Genomic DNA, 23,820 nt, shown 5'->3' with positions numbered 1-23,820 from the left:
ACTCTCCTGCCATGCTACCTGTTACGAGCCATGACACTTAGAGGATTTGAGGCCTGTTGATTTCCGAGAGGAAGTGAGCATTACCCTAGACATTCCCTTTGTCAGGCTCCAGATTAGTATTGAAAGATTGCAGGCAGGTTGCCAACTTTGTTTTACTGTGACAACTGAGCATAGTAAAGCTTCTCCTTTATCTCTCCCTTCTTCCTCCCCTTCATTTTCTGTTTCTCGAAAGAACTGACTTGAGGTTCCCTGCCCATGTACACTTTTTGTAGTTGCTGCTGGACAATGGTCTTTCTCCTCTTCCTGCCGTTGTCCCAATCAAGCCGAGAATGTGGTTTGTTATCTAATGCAGCAAATTGTTTATCTTAAACATCCAGAAGTTCAAAAGGATGTTTTATAAATGTTCCTGATTGGCCCTAAATGTGATTTTTTTTTCCTTTTTATAAACTACGGATAAAACTTACCGTGCAAAAGTGGGAAAATAGTTATTTTAAACTTGCTTAACTACTGCAGGCACAATTTTGAAATGTGCATTACATGCAAATGTTTGAGTTTTTAATGAAATTATATGAAATTATAATTTTAATGAAATTATAATTGGGGTATCATTCATTGTTTCTTGGTTAATAAGACACTTGGAAATATAGCATGTTTTCAATCCAGTTTATGACATATGCAATATTTATGCAAAATTGCTGTGTTAAAATTAAAATATTGCCTTTCTCAGGATGGATCTGCATTATAAAAGGAGTCGGACGTGAGTGTTTATATTTCTCATGAGAGCAAATGCACTCCCGATTCCATGCTTGTTCACTGCGCAAATTAGGTTTATTAACATTATGCTAAAAAATAAGGTTTGTTTTTATAGGAAAATTGCGTGATATTTCCATCCAGTGCAAGTCAACCTTTCCAAGTATTGCTGAATCAGTGCACCCACGCTCCCCTTCTGCTAGCATTTGGAGATCTTCATAAATGCACTTATTCTATGTGCACCTTTCGCAATGATGTGCAAAAGCCTTTTGTGCAAAGCTGTTATTAAAAGGTACTTCAAAAATAGAATTGGATTAATGTTTCTAATGAGATTTTGAATTCCAGTAAATCCACTTGGTACAGTGGATGTCAAAGCAAGCAAGAAATGCAAGAGTTCATTACAAAGCACAGCTTTCTTATAAATCTTCCCAAAATTTACATTCATAGTTAAAATGTTTTTGCACTTTTCTTTGGTAATACTTAAATTCTTTCACCTCTTATTGCATGTTGAGTAGGCAAGGAAAGGTAAAGGGACATGGTTAAGTAAAATAGGAAGGGAAAAAATAAAATGTTAGGAAGTTGGCATAAGGAAATAGTGTTCAATGGAATGGATCTCTGCCTCATTCCTCAATTCAATGTTGGTGTCGGCCTATCAATGAAGGAAAGTTTTAAACAGAGTGTGGGTGATTTTGTATATATAATTTTAAAAAAATTAAGTAATTGGATTTTGGTCTGCATTTGGGATGGATGCTTCTGTGCCATAAGAACATTGGAAATAGGGGCATGAATAGGTCATCTGGCCTGTTGAGCCTGCTCCACCATTCAATAAGATTATGGCTGATCTGGCCATGGACTCGTCTCCGCATACCTGCCTTTTTCCCTGTAACACTTAATTCCCCTACTGTGCCTAATGATGGTGGATGGTATAGTTGAAGATGGGAAAATTAAGCTGGATAAAACCTCAAAAGAGCTATGGGTAGGTTGATAGCCTGCAGGTGGGATGAAATGGGAAATGTAACTAAGGAAGAAATGGCTTTGAAAGAAAAGTGACATCATCTGGCAAAATTGGCAAGATTCTGCCATTTTCTGTCCTGTTAACTGTTCCCTGTTTAGTTTGCCGCATAAACTACATGTAATATGTTATAACTGGAGCAGCTTTGAAATCCTGACTTCATGTCATACTTGATTTGATTGCTTGAACTTGGTATTTGTTTCTTTTAACATTTGCTCAGCGCATTCTTTTACTGGTTTCTCAGCATAATTTGAATACCAGTGCTATAAATCCTCATAAAAGGATGAGATATTCAATTCATATGATTGAGCCTGATCAATCATCTTTGTTCTTCAAGCAATGGGCACTATCTTTTTTTCTCTAACAGCTCTTAATGTTCCTATTGCTCCCTACTCCTGTTCTTATTCCAGTTGCAAGATTGTTAAACTTAATTCGATTATTTAACTGGCCCTACCCCATGCACTTCAAGCTGTATTAACTTTCTATCACTACAAGCATTATCTAACTTGGTGTAGAATGTTTGCTTTTCAATTCAATGCTATGCAAGTTCAACCATCACGACCTTAGCCAATGGAAGTTATCCCAGTGAAAGCCAGCATTATGCAAAGTATACACCTAAAAGTTGGTGCAAAAACAGCTGCAATGATTTTCTGTAACTAAACTGGCAATTTCTCTAAGGGGCAGACATTAGCAGGTGTCTTGCTATTGTTGCTGTCATTGAGGAAGAAATTAATATGTTGTGAAAATAATTGCTTTAACCCTATTAACTATTTTGAAGGATTCTGTTTGTGAGGAGGAGTGAAGAGGAAGTGTCACTTGAATTCTAAAATTGACAAGTCTGTACCTCAATACCAACATTGACTGCAACAAGGCAGACTTTCATGAGGGAAACATCTTTCCAGGGCTAATTTGGTCAAAGTTTTAACTGCTCTTGTTAAAGGCCATCCCATTTCTGAATGATTTTACAGAAGGACTCTTGGGTTATTGATAGCAAATGTAGGTTTTTCTTTCTCTTTCGAACAGCTCATTTGTTGCAAAAAAAACCCTCAATTTTTCATTTCCCTGTTTTAGGATTAAATTCAGAAAGTCATCCACCCTTCTAGCATTTAACCCAAGTGGGCGCTTTTCCTGTCAATAATTGACGGCAAGCTATGTAGCTGAGGGGCATTGGAGCCAAACCTGGTCCTGTATTTATTCGAATGAGTTAGTACAACTGAAGGAAATGGGAGATGTTTTGTCAGGCATATTAAATAGCAAACCAGGAGCTTGTTTCGGGAAAACCTTTCAAATACATTGGCTTGCAGTCTTTGCTTCCAACACGTATTGAAAAGGTGGATCTTTCATTCCTTGGGGGACAACTTCTACTACAAAAGCTGGTCCTTGTAATCATGCAGCCCACAGGATCAGCTTTGGCTACAATTGTCCTCAGTTGGCTCATTTTCTAGGTCAGACAGAAAAGCATGGTCACTTAAATGAATTCAGTATATTGGTGCCAATGAGACTGTTGTCCAGCAAGAGGTGGGAGAGCAAGGGAGCAAGTAATGAGAAAAATTGTTATAACTCAATCTAATTGTATACTAGTTTGCATGGCCTGTTATTATCTATATTTATTGTGTGCAGGTACGAGAACAAGTTTGTGAAGTTTTTCAAAAGTAAACCAGAGCTGCCTCCAGGCCTTAACCCAGATGAATCCACCAAAAGCAAGCAGCAACAGTCAAAGCAGGACGGAGAGCTAGCTGGGTTATCCAAGTCAGCTAAACGCAACCTCAAGCGCAAAGAGAAGCGCAAACAGCAGCAAGAAAGTGACGGCACCACCGAGGCCGATGAGCTGAGTCAAACGTTGCAGAAAACCACCATTGTTGGTGGCAGTGGCAATCCAAACCTGCAGGCTGCTGCACTGCCAGGTGACCACGATGGAGCAGAGAAGGCCAGAAAGGTAAAAAATCTCAAAAAAAAACTGCGCCAAATCGATGAACTACAGCAAAAGCTAGACTCTGGCGAGATAAAGCAGGCGACAAAAGAGCAGCTGGAAAAGTTGAGCCGCCGAAAACAACTGATGGAGGAGTTGGAGGATTTGGAACTGGGTTTGTAGGGGAAAAACATGTATGCTTTCAAGGATACGGGGAGATTTATTATTCCATATCCATGCCAAGTAACTGTCAGACAATATTTGGGCACACATCCTAAAGAGACCAAGGGTCACACAATGGGACATCCTTGCCCATACTGGTCCTTGTAATCATGCAGCCCTCATTTTGGTTTTATCACAACTGATGGAACTATATTTTTTAAAATTACTTTCCAATGTGCGGGACTATATGGAATTAATGTGCTATTTAGTAGACTGAATCTTCGCTGTTACACTACGCGACTACAAATTGTGTTTCCATTGTTCCACTGCCTCTCATTGCGTGTTTAACCTGAACCAGGGGTTCGTCATGCTGAGAAGCCTGATCATCATCTCCAGTGCTTTCACATAATGGGGAAAATAAGAATCCACTGTTCAATTCACCAAAAATGGTTACGGCACTTGATTTTTGCCTTCCATCCAAGTCTCTCATCTTTCAGTTTTGTGTAATAAAGTTCAGATTGAGAAACAAATTTAATGATGAGGAATAAGATGTATTATCAACTGGGAACATTGACATTAAAATTACCCTCTTTGGGCTGCTGTTGCACTAAGTGATACCTGCCGATTATTTTGTTGAATTGTGCTTGCTCCCATTGTTGGGGGATTATTGAATTGATATTTGTATGTCTCCCATGTGGTGAACTCTTGTCTAAAGGTTTTAATAAAATAATTTTTCTGTGTGCCCTTAAAGTGCAGAGTGAGCATGCTCAAAATATTTATTTTGTATACAAGTGACAGCTGTGCTTCACTGGTATAAAGATACAGTGCATTAGTGATCTGAACTACTTGAATTCAGCATTATTGTGGGTCTGTTTTTATTTGCTCTGTTTCTTGTGTAATTGATTATCAATTTATAGTTGTACAATTTACCCCCCCAATGTGGACCACAAGCATCGCTAGCAGTTCTGAGTAATCAAAGCTGAAGCCTCTGCACTTTGAATGTATATGAAGTTCTTTGCAAAACTTCTCAGATAAGGCGCTAAGTTAGGCGCTAAGTTAATGCAAATCCCAAGCTGCCTATCTATTGAATGCAGAAATGAACGGAGTTAGGGTGGTACTGCCAAGTGGCACTTGTGGGAAAAGGAAATATTTCTCTAGCATGATTGATGCTATGTAAAACTGCTTTTTCTCACAAAAATACATATACAATATGTACTTGTGTTCATTGATGCTAAGGCTCCTGTGACAGTTCTTCAGGTAATGGAGGTGAGAGGAAGTGACATTACATTTTCTGGTTTCATTGCCATTCAACATATTGACTAAGGATTGGTACAGAAGTTTGTATTGGCTGCTTTGGTGCCAAAGGGCAACACTTTGAAATTGGCAAAAGAGACCTCTGAACTGCTGGAGTTGGTTCGTTCACTTTGGAGTGGATGTCTTCCCAATTATATGCAGGTAATGTATCTATCTGCGCACAATTTTATTAAGGTAATACAAGTAAACATTAAGGGTGGTTTTGCAGTGGTGAAATTCAATGAGAATGTCAGTTTAATGTATTGACTAATACTTGGAAAAAGGCAATGGCAAACCACTTCTGTAGAAATATTTGCCAAGAACAATCATGGTCATGCAAAGACCATGGTTGCCCATGTCATATGACGTGGCACATAATGAACAAACAATTACTTGAAAGCCATATTTTGTTAAATATGTCCATTCTAAAAGGAATACCAAAATCAATGTGCATTTTCTTTATTCATACAATTTATTTTGAGTTTTTTTTAAAAAAAACTAAAAACTTACAAAAACTGCCAATGCTGTTCAGGACTTGTCTATGACTTTTTAAATGTGTACTGTATTTTAGATGTAGAAGGAACTCATGGCTATGTGAAGGAAATAGTTAACATAGAACAATTAAGTGTGACTTAAAATGGCAGCTGATCTGTATATATATATATATATATATATATTATTTACAGATTTGTCTAACTTGAAATTTTTTTTTCTAACTGGATTCCTGTTTAAATGTAGTCCAGATTTTAATACACTTTTGAAAGTGGTCTGCTTGTACAACCAAGAAATTTTGAATGCAGGTTTGGAGTGAGCAGTGGGTTAGTTCATGTCATTTTGGGTAAGGGTTTCTGCAGAGGGTACAAGAAATAGTCATTCCAACTTGCTGTATTCAGTGTGGTTATTTTCTAGTTCCCGAGCAGTGGTGCTGCTGCTTGTTCTGGCTGTCGTTACTGACCCAACTGCAGAATAGTAATTTGTGGATTAAAGGAATCACTTAAATTGTTAGAAAATTCGTATAGCCTGTGGCTCTGCTCTGGTCACTATAAACTTAGGACTGAATAAGTCATAAAACTTACTGAAACAGTGTGCTGCTGCATTATGATGGGATGCAAGTTCATAATTTCTCATGTTGCTAGAGTGAATGGGAAATGTGTTCTCTTGAAGAAGGCTGGGTATATTAAATGTTGCAGTAAGTATGTGGTTTAGTTAGCTGCCTAACACCCAGACCTCCCACAACAGTTGGGAAATTTAAATTCAAGAAACTAAATCAGATTTAATAAAAGCTAACTTTAGCAAATGTAAACTTGAAAATAATGGATTCTTTTTAAAACTTTCACTGTACTTCAGGGAAAGAAATCTGCAGTTAATACCTCATCTAGACTGTATAACTACCAACCTATATAGGTTGACTTCAAACTGCAGCCTCTGTTCAGAGGCAATTAGGGGTGGATAAATCTTGGCATTGCCAGTGATATTTCACATCCTGCAAAAGAACAAAAATCAATCAGTATTCCAGCCTTTTTTTAAAAAAAAACACCTTGGTGTGCATAGAGTACCACTAGCAGAAGCTTTTATTTTCTATTTTAATGTTTTGAAGAACCTGATTACTAAGTTGCTAATTAATAGGAATCAGGAGCCTAAATACAAGCTAGTTTATCCCTATTGCAAACCCAGGAGCACTAGAGCCACTTAACTCAGCAACTGCCTGGATCAGTTATCTTGGGACAGGCTGCTGACTGCAGAGCAGTTCAACCCATTTGCGCAAATAAGTTGCACATCACTTGGTGAGTGGGTGACCTTTGGGATCAAGTTAAAATAGCTTGTTGCCAGCAACCCAGTCTTTAGCTAGAAAAATTGACAGTTGCATTGAGCTAGGAACCATCCTTTATATTATACCTCAGTAATTAAATTATGTATTAAAATTTCTTTACAGATTTAGTTTTTGGAAGGTTTGTACTGATCAGTGTTTAGATGTGAGTGGGGTCTGGTAAATGAGGTCAAAATGCCAATCTTTGGCAGTTTTAAAAATCAATTTGAGATGTGGAAGGGGATACTGTGGTGAAAACTTCTTAAATTTGTTCCTGAAAATGGTATCAGGATAGGGTAAGCAAATCTAAAATAGTTTTAGATCTTTCTCTTCTCAAGCCTTTGTTAGCTCTTCAGGTAGTTTGCCATTGTTTTAACCCCCTCTACCTCCCTCACCCCTACCCCATATGTTCTGATTCTCATTTGTGGTATGAATGGGAGAGGAGTCCAAAGCTACCTTTTTTTTTCCTAGTTGATAGTTGTGACTTCATTTGTAACAGCTCTACAGCTGACATGGGTGAGAGTAGCTAACTTGGCACATTCCAGAAATTGATTCTGATACTTTTTAGTGAGTACGGTTTAGCATTATACTACACTTGCAGTGCTGCATGGACAAAATCAGGTTTTCAATTCCAGCAGAGGAAGAACTGTTTGTATCTTTGTACCACCGATTGTATAATTAAACTTCTGACTTGCATTCAAGGGAGTTGTAAGTTATAGCAGTCACCTCCCAGTTCTTGGCACTGGAGTATTTGACTTTTAACCGGATTTTAACTTAAAAATGGAAATAAAATATTTTACTGTAAGTAACTATCAGAAATGTGTTGCTTGCTGTGTTATGTTGTGTGGTCTCAGTGACTGGTAAATACATTTCCAAAACTAGTGAATAAAAGTTGAAATGTCAATAAATGCTTGTGATTGCTTGCTTTTAATAAACTTTTTCCCCCCCCAAGAAAGTGTTTACATTTGTAATGGAACCCTAACTGTTTAAAAACTACAAGCCAAGTTTTGATCCATTATAAAATGGCTAGTCTAAAGAATCAAGGATGTAATAGAACTAATCTTGAACCACAAAGTACCTGGATTTCATGTCAAATTCAATTACCATACAAATATTATCAATAGGTAACACTAGGGTGTCAGTTTTGCTTCAGTGTTTTGAGAGTGTGGGTTTAAGCCCTATTTAGCGCGGAGTACAATCGAGTCTCCTGCCTTGCAGCATTGAGTTCTGTGCTTCAATAAATTGTACAATGGCACTATTTGAAAGAGTTGGGAGGTTCTTGGTATTGGGGAAAAATTATTTACCTCTAGATCAACATCTCATACATTTTTATCACTTTCATGGGAGGTTACCGCAAATTTTTATAGTGCAATAGCAAGAGTTTAACTATACTTTCTAAAGCATTCCAGTGTTTAGATGTGAAAGTTCTATGAAGCAGCATTACCTGGGGAAGATAGCTATTTGAGATGTATTTGCAGATTGAATGTCTAGTGATGAAGATCTTGTTCCATCTTTTATTCTGTATGAGTTGATCTCCGCAAGACAAGTAACATAGATACAATATACTTTGATACTTGTTTTTATATCAAAGTTGGGTAGCATTGAAAGGTAAAGGAATAAATGTTAAGCTTTTGAATCTAGCAAACAGAATACTACTATGTCCTATTGTAGAAGGGGGGAGGGGAGGAGAAAGCTCCCCTCAATGAAGGCAAGGGTCTTAAATAGCCTTAATGTTGAGTGACAGAAGGGTAGGATTCATAAGAAAGTGGGTGTGTGGGGAAAAATTACCAAATGGGAATGTGATAGTTTTTGTTTTAGTGAGATTAAGGGATAAATATTATCCAGTACACCAGTGTGAATTCTGCTGTTCAAAATAGTACATCTGAGAAACTAAATGAGGGCTTAGTTTGGCATTTTATCCAAAAAGCAGCATCTCTGACAACGTATAATTCCTTTGGTATTGCACTAGAATATTAGCCTGGGGCAATTTGTGCTCAAGGCTATAGAGTGGGCAATGAATTCACAGCCTTCTGCCTGGGGTAAGAGTGTTGCCTGTTGAGCACATTTACACAATTGATGGCATATCTTTCAAGCAGAACCCATTCTAAAGGATCCCTTGCTTTTTAACCAACTTGTAAGTGAATCTATAGCAAGTGTAATAGCTTGGTGTATTCTGTTCAATTCCTGCTTGAGCAGACTTGTATTTATTTTGGGAGGTCATGGCCTTTGTATGAGCTGCTTTTTGGGTGCAGCCATCTGCATCTTGGCCTATTGAGAAGGCAACATGGGTATGTAATGCCTGACTGCCATCTGGATCTTTTATAGTTAACTAGCAAGAGTCATGATGTGGTTTGTCTATATGCAAAAAAAGCCATAAATCTCAACACTTAGGAGCTGTAACAGTTATGTGTAAACCACAGGGATTTAAAATTTCTCTTTGGAAGCTTTGTCTCCTGCAGTGGTCCTATTATAAAGCAACTGGTAATTGAATCTCGGCCAGTTTCTCTCCATTTGCTGATGGTAGCCTTAGTTTGGTCACCTCCAATTAAACTATCCTTGCATCCCAGGCCAATGATGCTGTATAGATAGCTCTTTGGAATTGAGCTGCGCAAATCTGCATTATGCCATACTGCTGCATTCTTGATTATCAGTAGTCACCGGAAAGCAACTGGGAAAAAATAACCACACAGTGCTCGCATTTATCTAGCGCTCCTTAATTGCAAAGTTATAAATGATGGATTTGGATTTTTAAAAATATTTTGCTATTAGCGCAAAAATGTGAGTAACTTTTTTTTTCTTTTCATATAAATTTATGGTAAAGCTCTTTTACCAAAAATTGGCAGCCCAGGTTGGATGTAAAATTTTGGTCACGAGACAGTCATGCATTGGTTTGTATACCAGTTTTATATAAAACTAAAGTCTGGTTCTGAAGTAATCAGAAATTGTATCATGTTTCCTATTTGAGCACAATGCTGAAGTTATTAGAACACAGAATAGTACAGCACAGTACAGGCCCTTGTTGTGCCGACCCTCAAACCCTGGCTCCCATATAACCCCCCCACCTTAAATTCCTCCTCTAGTAGTCTATTAAATTTCACTAGTGTATCTGCCTCCACCACTGACTCAGGCAGGGTATTCCACACACAATACTGGAGTCTTTCACATTGAATGTCACAGCTGGATCCCACCTGCCTTTTCAGTTAGATGGAAATGATTGCAGAATTATTTTGTAGAGGAGCAGGAATGTTCTGCTTTATCCTTGCGTTCTCTACAAAACTCTTCTGTCTCTGTCAAGCTTGCTGCGCACAATTTGCTGCTGCATTTCCTACGTTATAAGAGAGACTAAACTTTAAGGGAGTATTTTGTTAAGTTTTGGGGCATGAAGGTGAAAGGTGTGAAAGATGCATCTCTGCCAAATGGTGTGATTCTGCTAATAGTTATGTGGATAGTTATGTGGAGACTTGAGGTGCAGTCAGTTTGAAGGTAGAATGATATAGGTTGAGCTTGAATAGCCAGGTGTTAAGTTCTGAGAATGAAATTCTAACAGTTGAGGGAATAAATTTAATATGCTGCGAATAAAGTAAAAGTATAGCAAAGGGAAGAAGAATTATTTTCCCATTCATTGCTCATGACATTGGATTCTGCTAGTTTTGCATCTGGTGGTCCTGAGATGTCAATATTTCTGAGGTGCATTTAGCCACGGTTGGATTTTTAAGAGAACTGAGCTCAGCAGACCATTAAGCTTGCAGATAGCATTTTCACCTTCATTATGCTGGCACGTAGTCCCAGCAGGAGAGGCACAGCGACTCTCTAGTTAACACCAATGTTACTGGGCTAGAAATAAGAATTGTGGTATAGTTCCTGTTCCTTATCCGATGATTCTTGCTAGGACATCGAGGGCAGGATTGGGTTCAGATGTAATTTTAATGTATAGTCTAGATTTTTAATATTTGCTGCCTAGGTTCCCCATGTCAACACTGCAATGTCAAAGTCAATGCCAACACTAGCAATTGGCTGTGGATGGTTACTGAAGACTGTAGTATTGACAGCCTTGCTACCAAATAGCAACACTTTGAGACCGGTTTTCCAAATGCTCATAAATTCTATTCCTAAGAATTCTCTCCACTAACTTCTCTACCACTGATGTGAGACTCACCAGTTTCCAAGATTATCCCTGGTTTCCTCCTTGAATAATGGAAAACTATCAGCTCCTCACCAGCCCTCTGAGACCTCACCTGTGGCTAGAGAGAACCTCGAGTATATCCCATCAAGCCCTGGGGACCTTAAGAGAACCAACCTCCTTTATCTTGAAGTGCCCTAGCGTATCAATATGCTCAGAAATAATTCCCTGTCATCCTTGGTAAATACTCAAGTAAAGTGCCCAGTAAGCACCTCATCCACATTCTTTGCATCCAAGCAAATGTTCCCCCTTTATCCTTAAGTGGTCCTACCTTCTCCCTAGTTATCTTCTTAATGTGTGTATAGAATGCCTTGGGATTCTCTTTAATCCTACTTACCAAGGACTTTTCATGGCCCTTCCTGGCTTTCCTAATTCCCTGGACTTCTGTCTTTATAATCCTCAAGGACTCTGTTTGATTCTAGCTTCCTAAGCTTTAAATACTTTCCTTTTTCTTGACTAAATTCATCATCTCCATGAGAGGTTCTCTTACCTTGCAGTCCTTGTCTTTCTTACTGGAACATGCCTGTCCTGTACTCTGCAGTTGGTCTTTAAACACCCTCTACATGGCAGATGTGGACTTGCCCAAGAATAGCTATTCCCAATAAACTCTCCCTAGTTCCTACCTAATACACTTGGAATTTTATATTCTCCCGCAAGATTTATACTTATCTATTCCTATCTTAAAAGTTAAGGAGTTGTGGTCACTGTTCCCTAACTCACCCACTGGAAGGGTCAGTTACCTCACTGGGCTCATTACCCAACACCAGGTCCAGTACAGCCTCTTGTTGGACTTTCTACATATTGAATTAAGAGCACCTCAATGCACCTAACAAATTCTGCCCCCCTAACCAAGTTTGACTAGTGGGAAGGATTTAAAAGAAGACGGCTTTTTCCTCAGCGATTTGATCGAGGCACGACTGTGCAAGCACGTAGACATCAGCCAGTTTGGTGGGAAATATTTAAAAGAAAGCTTCATAGAGCGGGTAACTGAGTAGAGGGAGATAGTGTAGGAGGGCTTTGGCGATAACGGGTTGAGGTGAGGTAAGGTACTTGTGAGGAATAGGAAGTATGTCTATATGTTCTGTACTGGGTGTCAGATATGGGATGTCTGGGAGACTCGGAGACTCCCAGCCTCCCAGACGGCCACATCTGCACCAGGTGCATCGAGCTGCAGCTCCTTGGGGACTGGGTTAGGGAACTGGAGATGCAGCTCTATCACCTTCGTCTGGTCAGGGAGAGTGAGGGGGTGATGGGAGCTATAGGCAAGTAGTCACACTGGGGCCTCGGGTAACAGGAGAGAGAAGGGAAAGAGTCAGATACTAGAGAGTACCCCTGTGGCTGTCCCCCTTAATAAGTACTCCTGTTCAAGTACTGTTGTGGGGGGGGGGGGGTGGACACCTACCTGGGGGAAGTAACAGTGGCCGGGCCTCTGGCCCTGTGGTTCAGAAGGGTAGGGAAAGGAAGAGGATGGCAGCAGTGATAAAGGACTATATCATTAGGGGGTCAGACAGGCGATTCTGTGGATGCAGGAAAGAAACACGGATGGTAATTTGCTTCCTAGGTGCCAGGGTCCAGGATGTTTCTGATTGTGTCCACGATATCCTGAAGTGGGAAGGTGAATGGCCAGAGGTCGTGGTACATATTGGTACAACGACGTGGGTAGGAAATGGGAGGAGGTTCTAATAATAGAAGGAAGTTGAGAAGCAGGACTTCAAAGGTAGTAATCTTGGGATTACTGCCTATGCTATGTGACAGTGGGTATAGGAGTAGAGTGAGGTATAATGCATAGCTGAGGGATTGGAGCAGGGGGTAGGAATTCAGATTTCTGGATCATTAGGACCTCTTTTGGGGCAGGCTTGACTTGTACAAAAAGGACGGGTTGCACTTGAATCCACAGGGGACCAATATCCTGGCAGGGAGGTTTGCTAAGGCTATTGGGGAGAGTTTAAACTAGAATTGCTGGGGGGTGGGGTGGGAACCGAACTGAAGAGATGGAGGAAAGAGTGGTTGGCTCACAAATAGAGAAAGTTTGTAGACAGTGTGAGAGGGAGGATAGGCAGGTGATAGAGAAGAGATGCGCTCAGACCGATGGTTTGAGATGTGTCTATTTTAATGCAAGGAGTATTATGAATAAAGTGGATGAGCTTAGAGAGTGGATCAGTGTCTTTTAAGAGATTCTTAGATAGGTACATGGAGCTTAGAAAAATAGAGGGCTATGGGTAACTCTAGGTAATTTCTAAAATAAGTACATGTTTGACACAGCATTGTGGGCTGAAGGTCCTGTATTTTGCTGTTGGTTTTCTATGTTTCTAAACCTTTTGCGCTAAGAAGGTCGCAGTTTATATCAGGGAAGTTGAAGTCCCCATGACAGCAGCCCTGTTGTTTTTACACCTCTTCTTAATCTTTCTGTATTTCTCTTCTTCAATGTCCCAGTGGCTCTCGGGATATCTGTAGTACGATCCCATCAGAGTGATTGCACCCTTCCTATTTTTGAGTTCTACCCATATAAACTCCATGGACGAGCCCTCCATTACGTCACCTCTGAGTGCAGCTGTGTATTGTCCCTGATTCATAGTACAACTCCTACCACCACCTTCCCCTCCCCCTCCCCCCATAATCTTCCTCTCTTTTCTAAAACACCAACATCCTGGGACTTTAGGCACCCATTCCTGTACCCCTCTTAACCAAATCTCTGTAATGACTAAAACATCATAGTTCCATGTATAGCTCCATTTATTGATCTATGCTTAAGTAGGTCCGTAATACTCCTAGCATTAAAACCTCCTAGCATTAAAACACACTTCAAGCTATCTGTCCCATTAGATCTGTTTGCTCAGGCCTGTTTTATTGGCCCTACCATAACTTTCCTCTCCATCCCTCCATTTCCTGACCTGGTACTCTGGCTCCCATTCCCCTGCCAAACTACTTTAACCTACACAAATGACACTAGCGAGGGTGCTGGTTCTCCTCCAGTTCTGGTGCAACTCTTCCCTCTTCTGTAGGTCATCCCTGCCCCAGAAGAGGTTCCAATTATCCAAGAACCTGAAACCCTGTCCCCTGCAGCAGTTCCTTTGCCATTCACTCACTCACTCACTCATGTGCTATCATCCTTTTCCTTCTGTTTACCACATGGCACTGTGAATAATCCAGTGCTCTTGACCCAAGACCATGATAATGCTTTGTTGAGATGTAATGGAAGGGCCTAGATTTTGATGCAATTGCTACATATTCATACCCCAGTGAAGTAATTGTAAAATGAAGAATGTTTTGCTCCAAGTGAGCTAGTAAAGTGTGAAATATTAGAAGTTGTTTTAAGATGCTCTGCGTGATTAATATTACCATGAATACTCCTCTAGTAGGAGGAATGTTCAGCAGTTAATTGCTTTGTCCTACATTACTAGCAGGAATTGCAAAAATGAGTCCATCACGTCCCTCCTCCTTCAAAGGAACATCTGACATCTAGAATTTTTCTTTGGAGCTCTCCAGTGACCCTTAGTAGTATGTGTAAGCCCCAATGTGTAAAGTCACATGTAAATTATGGCCACCTTGATAAAGTGCCAGAGTCTCTGCTTGGTTCGCAATAGCCTCCTCCCGCATATCCATCTTTAATTTTCAATTCATTATCTCTCTCAACTGCATGTAGTATTTCGTATTTATAATCACTTTTCTGTTGAGGATCCTTTGCCATGAGACTGCTAATTAGTGTTAGTTACAAAAGCTAGTCCAGCCTCTAGTACCCATTACATGTCTTTTCTTCCCAGAAAGCTAAACCAAATGCATTCTATAAACTTGTCTTCTAGCTGCTTGCATCATTTTGATTTGCTGGTCTTTGTGAAGATTAAGCAGTACCAATAATTATTGCATTACCTTTGGTGCAAGCTTTTGTTATTTCTTGGTTAACTATTTCCAGTTTTGCTGTTAATAGTCTGCAGTTTGAGACTCTAAATTGGAGAAAGGCAAATTTTGATGGTATATGAAAGGATCTGGCAAGTGCTGTTTTCTGGTAAAGTACTTGGTAAAAGTGAAATTTTGAGAGTACAAAGCTTGTATGTGCCTGTCAGAATAAAAGGTAAAGATTACAGGTTTGGGGAACCTTGTTTTGTCAAGAGATATTAAGGCCCTGTTTAAGAAAAGGGAGATATAACAGGTATAGACGGTAGTAACAAATGAGGTACAAAAAGCAAGAGAACACTTATGAAAGAAATCTAGAGGGCTAAAAGAAGGCACGAGTTTGCCCTAGCAGACAAGGTGAAGGAGAAATCTAAGATATGTTAAGAGGAGAAGTATTACTAGGGACAAAATTCTTCCTCTGGAAGATCAGAATGGTAATCTATGAACGGATCCAAAAGAGATAGGGAGATCTTAAATGGAATTTTTGCAGAGCTGGACACAGAGTCTATATAAATGAGGCGAAGCAGCATCAATTTCGTGGACCCTATACAGATTACAAAGGAGGAGGTGTTTGCCGTCTTGAGACAAATCAGAGTGAATAAATCCCCAGACCGCGACAATGTCTTCCCTCGAACCCTGTGGAAGACAAGTGCAGAAAATACAGGGGCCCTAGCAGAGATATTTAAGTCATCTTTAATGACTGGTGAGGTAATGGATGATTGGAGGACAGCTAATATTCTGCTGTTTAAGAAAGGTTCTAAAAATAAACTGGTGAGCCTGACATAAGTAGTGGGAAAGTTATTGGGGAGTATTCTAAGGGACCAGTTATGAGTAGTTGGATAGACATAGACTGATGGGGGATAGTCAGCATAGCTTCGTGCGTGGTAGGTTGTGTCTAACCAATTATAGAGTTTTTCACAGAAGTTACTAGGAAGGTTGATGGCAAGGCAGTGGATGTTGTTTACATGGACTTTAGCAAGGCATTTGACAAGGTCCCACATGGGAGGTTCGTCAAGAAAGTTCAGTTGCTCGGCATTCAAGACGAGGAAGTAAATTGGATTAGACATTGACTTTGTGGGAGAAGCTAGAAAGTGAAAGCTAGAAGCTAGATGGTTGCCTTTCTGAATAGAAGTCTGTGACTAGTGGAGTGCCATAGGGTTTGGTGCTGATGGCATTGTTGTTTGTCATCTATATTGATAATATGGTTCCCTGGATCAGCAAATTTGCGGATGACACCAAGGGTGGTGGTGTAGTGGACAGCTTGCAAGACTATCAGAGCTTGCAGTGGGATCTGGAACAGCTGGAAAAATAGGCTGAAAAATGGCAGATGGAATTTAATACAGACAAGTACAAGGTGTTGCACTTTGGTAGAACCAGTCAGGGTTGGTCATACACTGTGAACAATAGGGCACAGAGGAGTGAAGTAGAACAAAGAGATCTGGGTATGCTGGCCTATAATTCATTGTAAGTGACGGCACAAGTAAATAAGGTCGTAAGGAAAGCTTTTGGTGTATTGACCTTTATAAATCAGGAGATGAGATGTTATGTTGAAGTTGTATAATATGTTGGTGAGGCCTAATTTGGAGTATTTTGTGCAGTTTTAGTCACCCACCTACAGGAAAGATATAAATAAAGTTGAAAGAGTACAGAGAAAATTTAAAAGGATGTTGCTGGGACTAGAGGACCTGAGTTATAAGGAAAGATTGAGCAGTTTAGGACTTTATTCCTTGCAATGTAGAAGATGAGAGATGTACAAAATTATGAAGGGTATAAATAGGGTAAATACAAGCAGGCTTTTTCCACTAAGTTTAGGTGGGACTACAACTAGAGGTCATGGTTTAAGAAAAGTTTAAAGGGAACATAAGGGGAAGCTACTTCACTCAGAGGGTCATGAGAGCAAGGAATGAGCTGCCAGCACAAGTGGAGCATGCAAGTTTGATTTCAAAGTTTTAAGAGAAGTTTAAATAGGTACATGCGTGGTAGTGGTATGGAGGGCTGTGGTCTGGGTGAAGGTTGATGGGAGAGTAGGCTGTTTAATTGGTTTGGCATGGACTAGATGGGCCAAGGGGCCTGTTTCTGTGCTGTATTTTTCTATGACTCAATGACTACTTTTATTTCCCGTTAGTCACCTTACTCACAGCTTAGCAGTATGAACTTCTGGACCTACATTCAATCAATGTATATGTTATCTTGTGTATTTTTTATTTATTGTAATTTTTAAATTAGTATTATTGTGCTCTTTATCTTTTTTTTAGGTTTTTTTGTGCTGCATCAGATCCAGAGTAACAATTATTTCTTTCTCCTTACACTTGTGTAGAGGAAGAGACATTAAACAAGCTTAGATCTTGTGTAGGCTTTCCGGCTGCTTTAGCAGGCCTACTTGTTAAATAAGTAAGGCAGGGAGATTAGCGAGGGCTACTGAGGTGACTTTAAACTAGAATGGTTGGGGGGTGGGAATCAAATTAAAGAGGCTAGGCGTGAGGAGGTTAGTTCACAACAGGGGGATGGGAACCAGTGCAGAGAGACAGGGGGGTGTAAAGTGAGGGTAGAAGCAAAAAGTACTAAGGAGAAAAGTAAAAGTGGCAGGCCGACAAATCCAGGGCAAGCATTAAAAAGGGCCATTTTTCAACATAATTGTATAAGGGCTAAGAGAGTCGTAAAAGAGCGCCTGAAGGCTTTGTGTGTCAATGCAAGGAGCATTCATAATAAGGTGGATGAATTGAAAGTGCAGATTATTATTAATGATTATGATAGTTGGGATCACAGAGACATGGCTCCAGGGTGACCAAGGATGGGAGCTCAACGTTCAGGGATATTCAATATTCAGGAGGGATAGACATGAAGGAAGGGGAGGTGGGGTGGCGTTGCTGGTTAAAGAAGAGATTAACGCAATAGAAAGGAAGGACATAAGCCGGGAAGATGTGGAATCGATATGGGTAGAGCTGCGTAACACTAAGGGGCAGAAGACGCTGGTGGGAGTTGTGTACAGGCCACCTAACAGTAGTAGTGAGGTCGGAGATGGTATTAAACAGGAAATTAGAAATGTGTGCAATAAAGGAACAGCAGTTATAATGGGTGACTTCAATCTACATGTAGATTGGGTGAACCAAATTGGTAAAGGTGCTGAGGAAGAGGATTTCTTGGAATATATGAGGGATGGTTTTTTGAACCAACATGTCGAGGAACCAACTAGAGAGCAGGCTATTCTGGACTGGGTTTTGAGCAATGAGGAAGGGTTAATTAGCAATCTTGTTGTGAGAGGCCCCTTGGGTAAGAGTGACCATAATATGGTGGAATTCTTCATTAACATGGAGAGTGACATAGTTAATTCAGAAACAAAGGTTCTGAACTTAAGGAGGGGTAACTTTGAAGGTATGAGACGTGAATTAGCTAAGATAGACTGGCAAATGACACTTAAAGGATTGACGGTGGATATGAAATGGCAAGCATTTAAAGGTTGCATGGATGAACTACTACAATTGTTCATCCCAGTTTGGCAAAAGAATAAATCAAGGAAGGTAGTGCACCCGTGGCTGACAAGAGAAATTAGGGATAGTATCAATTCCAAAGAAGAAGCATACAAATTAGCCAGAGAAAGTGGCTCACCTGAGGACTGGGAGAAATTCAGAGTTCAGCAGAGGAGGACAAAGGGCTTAATTAGGAAGGGGAAAAAAGATTATGAGAGAAAACTGGCAGGGAACATAAAAACTGACTGTAAAAGCTTTTATAGATATGTAAAAAGGAAAAGACCGGTAAAGACAAATGTAGGTCCCCTACAGACAGAAACAGGTGAATTGATTATGGGGAGCAAGGACATGGCAGACCAATTGAATAATTACTTTAGTTCTGTCTTCACTAAGGAGGACATAAATAATCTTCCAGAAATAGTAGGGGACAGAGGGTCCAGTGAGATGGAGGAACTGAGCGAAATGCATGTTAGTAGGGAAGTGGTGTTAGGTAAATTGAAGGGATTGAAGGCAGATAAATCCCCAGGGCCAGATGGTCTGCATCCTAGAGTGCTTAAGGAAGTAGCCCAAGAAATAGTGGATGCATTAGTGATAATTTTTCAAAACTCGTTAGATTCTGGACTAGTTCCTGAGGATTGGAGGGTGGCTAATGTAACCCCACTTTTTCAAAAAGGAGGGAGAGAGAAACCAGGGAATTATAGACCGGTTAGCCTAACGTCGGTGGTGGGGAAACTGCTGGAGTCAGTTATCAAAGATGTGATAACAGCACATTTGGAAAGCGGTGAAATCATCGGACAAAGTCAGCATGGATTTGTGAAAGGAAAATCATGTCTGACGAATCTCATAGAATTTTTTGAGGATGTAACTAGTAGAGTGGATAGGGGAGAACCAGTGGATGTTGTATATTTGAATTTTCAAAAGGCTTTTGACAAGGTCCCACACAGGAGATTAGTGTGCAAACTTAAAGCACACGGTATTGGGGGTAAGGTATTGATATGGATGGAGAATTGGTTAGCAGACAGGAAGCAAAGAGTGGGAATAATCGGGACCTTTTCAGAATGGCAGGCGGTGACTAGTGGGGTACGTCAAGGCTCAGTGCTGGGACCCCAGTTGTTTACAATATATATTAATGACTTGGATGAGGGAATTAAATGCAGCATCTCCAAGTTTGCGGATGACACGAAGCTGGGTGGCAGTGTTAGCTGTGAGGAGGATGCTAAGAGGATGCAGAGTGACTTGGATAGGTTGGGTGAGTTAGCAAATTCATGGCAGATGCAATTTAATGTAGGTAAATGTGAAGTTATCCACTTTGGTGGCAAAAATAGGAAAACAGATTATTATCTGAATGGTGGCCGATTAGGAAAAGGGGAGGTGCAACGAGACCTGGGTGTCATTATACACCAGTCATCGAAAGTGGGCATGCAGGTACAGCAGGCGGTGAAAAAGGTGAATGGTATGCTGGCATTTATAGCGAGAGGATTCGAGTACAGGAGCAGGGAGGTACTACTGCAGTTGTACAAGGCCTTGGTGAGACCACACCTGGAGTATTGTGTGCAGTTTTGGTCCTCTAATCTGAGGAAAGACATCCTTGCCATAGAGGGAGTACAAAGAAGGTTCACCAGATTGATTCCTGGGATGGCAGGACTTTCATATGAAGAAAGACTGGATGAACTGGGCTTGTACTCGTTGGAATTTAGAAGATTGAGGGGGGATCTGATTGAAACGTATAAAATCCGAAAGGGACTGGACAGGCTAGATGCAGGAAGATTGTTCCCGATGTTGGGGAAGTCCAGAACAAGGGGTCACAGTTTGAGGATAAAGGGGAATCCTTTTAGTACTGAGATTAGGAAAAACTTCTTCACACAGAGAGTGGTGAATCTGTGGAATTCTCTGCCACAGGAAACAGTTGAGGCCAGTTCATTGGCTATATTTAAGAGGGAGTTAGATATGGCCCTTGTGGCTATGGGGATCAGGGGGTATGGAGGGAAGGCTGGGGCGGGGTTCTGAGTTGGATGGTCAGCCATGATCATAATAAATGGCGGTGCAGGCCCGAAGGGCCGAATGGCCTACTCCTGCACCTATTTTCTATTTCTATCTATTTTATTAAGCCTGATTTATACTTCTGTGTCAACGCGATGCTGTAAGTACTGCGTCGCCGCAAACCCTATGCAAAGCCGACGCGGATCCCTACGCGACAGCCTGCATTGCTGCGACGAGCACCGCTCCCAAAATGTAACCGTGCGTTGCGGCAACACAGACTGCAACAGCTGTGATTGGTCCGCTTGGTAGCATCACATTTCCTCCTACGCTACAATAGCTTCCCATTGGGCGACTGAAGGGCAGGGAAGGAACTCTGGCTGCAATGCTTTCCATAAAGCTTTACAGACCTCCGAAATTATGGAGGACACATTTCACTTTTACGAAAAAAGACGCTCGCTTGCTTCTTGTTTACCCCGAGAAAGACTACCATGACCATGAAGCCTTGCGTGGGCAGCTGTGTGCGCATGCGCGATGTGCCCGAATTGCAGAGCGACGCAGACACACCAACGCACAAGTATAAATGCTCACAACGTGCGTCGGTCACTTGCGTAGGTTATGGTGTGGAGTTAACGCACAAGTATAAATCAGGCTTTAGAATGCAGAAGTTCCTAGATTTATGAGTAAATTGATCTCAGCTAAATTAGTCCTCGGATTATTTGAGCTGTCTTTAGCAGCCCTGAGGTGAAGAGTGAAAACAATTAACTGGAGAATCCTGCTCCAGCAGTTCTTTCTTGGATTATCTGTGTATGCATACGTGGGGACAGTGGGCAATAAAAGTATTGGAATCCATTGTGAAAAGTAGTCTCTTGAGTGAGATCCAAGAGGTGCTGTGTATGAAACATTTTCCTGAAGGGAATCGACTCCAGTAGGAAAGTTGTGGCTGATACCTTCATGTTGGTTCACTCACTACCTGCATCAGACCCAGTCTGGCAACTCTATCTTTGCATTCATTCAGCTCAGACATTAGTAGTACCACCATGCTACATTTAGTGAAAGATATTAAAGACCTCCTTCATTACCAATTAACTGGACTTTGACAACTTGCATTTATTCCTCAGTCACACATTATTTACTTGTGCACATGGAAAACAGCTCTGCCCCTGTCATCAAACTGCTCTAAAGGTTGAACAAAGTAAAATACAATTTCAATTTTCATTCAGAAATTGTTCAGTTTGCAACAGATTTTAACCAACTGGTAATCTTGTTCTAATTCCTTATCTGCATTGGTCAGCAATCACACCACGACAATACAGGTATTAATACAATAGAATCCATGCTTTAAAGGACAATAATACTTCAGTATTAGTAAAATGACTATCCAATAGTAAATGTCACCCTAGAATCCTTTGTTTGCATCCTTACCTTGTCTCTGTATGACAAATGCCTCCAGTCCCCTGCTGCACAAAGGGAGCCATGCTCTTGGGTATTTTCCCCCCTCATCTCGATTGACTGCAGTAGCACAGTTGCAGATTGGCAGGTATGATAAAACCATAAGTCATAGGAGCAGAATTAGGCTATTTAGCCTATCGTGTCTGCTCAGCCATTTCATCATGGCTGATCCCAGATCCCACTCAACCCCGTACACCCGCCTTCTCGCCATATCCTTTGATGCCCCGACCGATCAGGAAACAAATCAATTTCTGCCTTAAATATACCTACGGACTTGGCCTCCACTGCACTCTGTGGCAGAGTATTCCAAAGATTTACTACTCTATGGCTAAAAAAAATTCCTCCTTACCCCTGTTTTAAAGGGTCACCCCTCAATTTTGAGGCCGTGCCCTCTAGTTCTGGATGCTCCCACCATAGGAAACATTCTGTCTACATCCACCCTATCTAGTCCTTTCAAGATTCAGTAGGTTTCAATGAGACCTCCCCAAGTATTCTTCCAAATTCCAGTGAGTGCAGGCCTGAAGCTGTAAAACGCTCCAAATATGTTAACCCCTTCATTCCTGGAACCATCCTCGTGAGCTTTCTCTGGACTCTCCAATGACAACACATCCTTTCTGAGATATGCGGGCCAAAGCTGTTGACAATACTCCAAGTGCGGTCTGATTAGTGTCTTATAAAGGCTCAGCATTATCTTATAGAAAGCCTACAGCACAATACAGGCCCTTTGGCCCAAGATGCTGTGCTGAACATGTACTTATTTTTGAAATTACCTAGGGTTACCCATAGCCCTCTATTCTAAGCTCCATGTAGCTATCCAGGAGTCTCTTAAAAGACCCTATCGTATCTGCCTCCACCACCGTCACCGGCAGCCCATTCCATGCACCAACCACCCTCTGCTTAAAAAACTTGCTCCTGACATCTCCTCTCTACCTACTTCCAAGCACCTTAAGATCATGCCCTCTCGTGTTAGCCATTTCAGCCCTGGGAAAAAACCTCTGACTAGCCACACGATCAATGGCTCTCATCATCTTATAAACCTCTATCAGGTCACTTCTCATCCTCCGTCACTCCAAGAAGAAAAGGCCAAGTTCATACAACCTATTCTCATAGGGCATGCTCCCCAATCCAGGCAACATCCTTGTAAATCTCCTCTGCAACCTTTCAATAGTTTCCACATCCTTCCTGTAGTGAGGTGAGCAGAACAGAGCACAGTACTCCAAGTGGGGTCTGACCAGGGTCCTATAAAGCTGTAATATTACCTCTTGGCTCTAAAACGCAATACCATGGTTGATGAAAGCCAATGCACCGTATGCCTTCTTAACAGGGATCCCAGAACAGATCTCTGAGGCACACCACTGGTCATCGACCTCCATGCAGAGTATGACCCATCTACAACCACACTTTGCCTTCTGTGGGCAAGCCAGTTCTGGATCCACAAAGCATGGTCCCCTTGGATCCCATGCCTCCTTACCTTCTCAATAAGCCTTGCATGGGGAACCTTATTAAATGCCTTGCTGAAGTCCATATACACTACATCTACTGCTCTACTTTCATCAATGTGTTTAGTCACTTCCTCAAAAAAATTCAATCAGTTCGTATGGCATGACCTGCCTTTGACAAAGCCATGCTGACTATTCCTAATCATGTTATGCCTCTCCAAATGCTCATAAATCCTGCCTCTCAGGATCTTCTCCATCAACTTACCAACCACTGAAGTAAGACTCACTGGTCTGTAATTTCCTGGGCTATCTCTACTCCCTTTCTTGAATAAGGGAACAACATCTGCAACCCTCCAATCCTCCAGAACCTCTCCTGTCCCCATTGATGATGCAAAGATCACATTGCCAGAGGCTCAGCAATCTTCTCCCTCGCCTTCCACAGTAGCCTGGGGTATATCTCGTCCGGTCCAGGGGACTTATC

At 41.1% G+C, this 23,820-nt stretch overlaps 1 protein-coding gene across 14 annotated transcripts in view; it reads left to right on the top strand.

The window, feature by feature from the left end:
- pym1 (PYM homolog 1, exon junction complex associated factor) overlaps positions 1-23,820 on the top strand; it is a 125,604-nt gene that overhangs the window by 5,488 nt on the left and 96,296 nt on the right. Inside the window, exons 3-4 of one of the 14 annotated variants that reach the window (XM_063037329.1) lie at positions 869-1,042; positions 3,383-8,616. The exons of 12 other annotated variants lie outside the window; for them this stretch is intronic. In XM_063037329.1, coding sequence (XP_062893399.1) covers positions 1,002-1,042; positions 3,383-3,854 — 513 coding nt within the window. In that variant the 5' untranslated portion in view covers positions 869-1,001 and the 3' untranslated portion in view covers positions 3,855-8,616. Of the gene's footprint in view, positions 1-868; positions 1,043-3,382; positions 8,617-23,820 lie in introns of those variants that run through there. One more of the 14 variants, XM_063037328.1, reaches the window with a different exon arrangement.

This window comes from Mobula hypostoma, chromosome X1 (assembly GCF_963921235.1).
Source record: "Mobula hypostoma chromosome X1, sMobHyp1.1, whole genome shotgun sequence".
Taxonomy (NCBI): Eukaryota; Metazoa; Chordata; class Chondrichthyes; order Myliobatiformes; family Myliobatidae; genus Mobula; species Mobula hypostoma.
The sequence above is the reverse complement of the archived record's forward strand: the minus strand, read 5'-3'. Positions and strand labels throughout refer to the sequence as shown.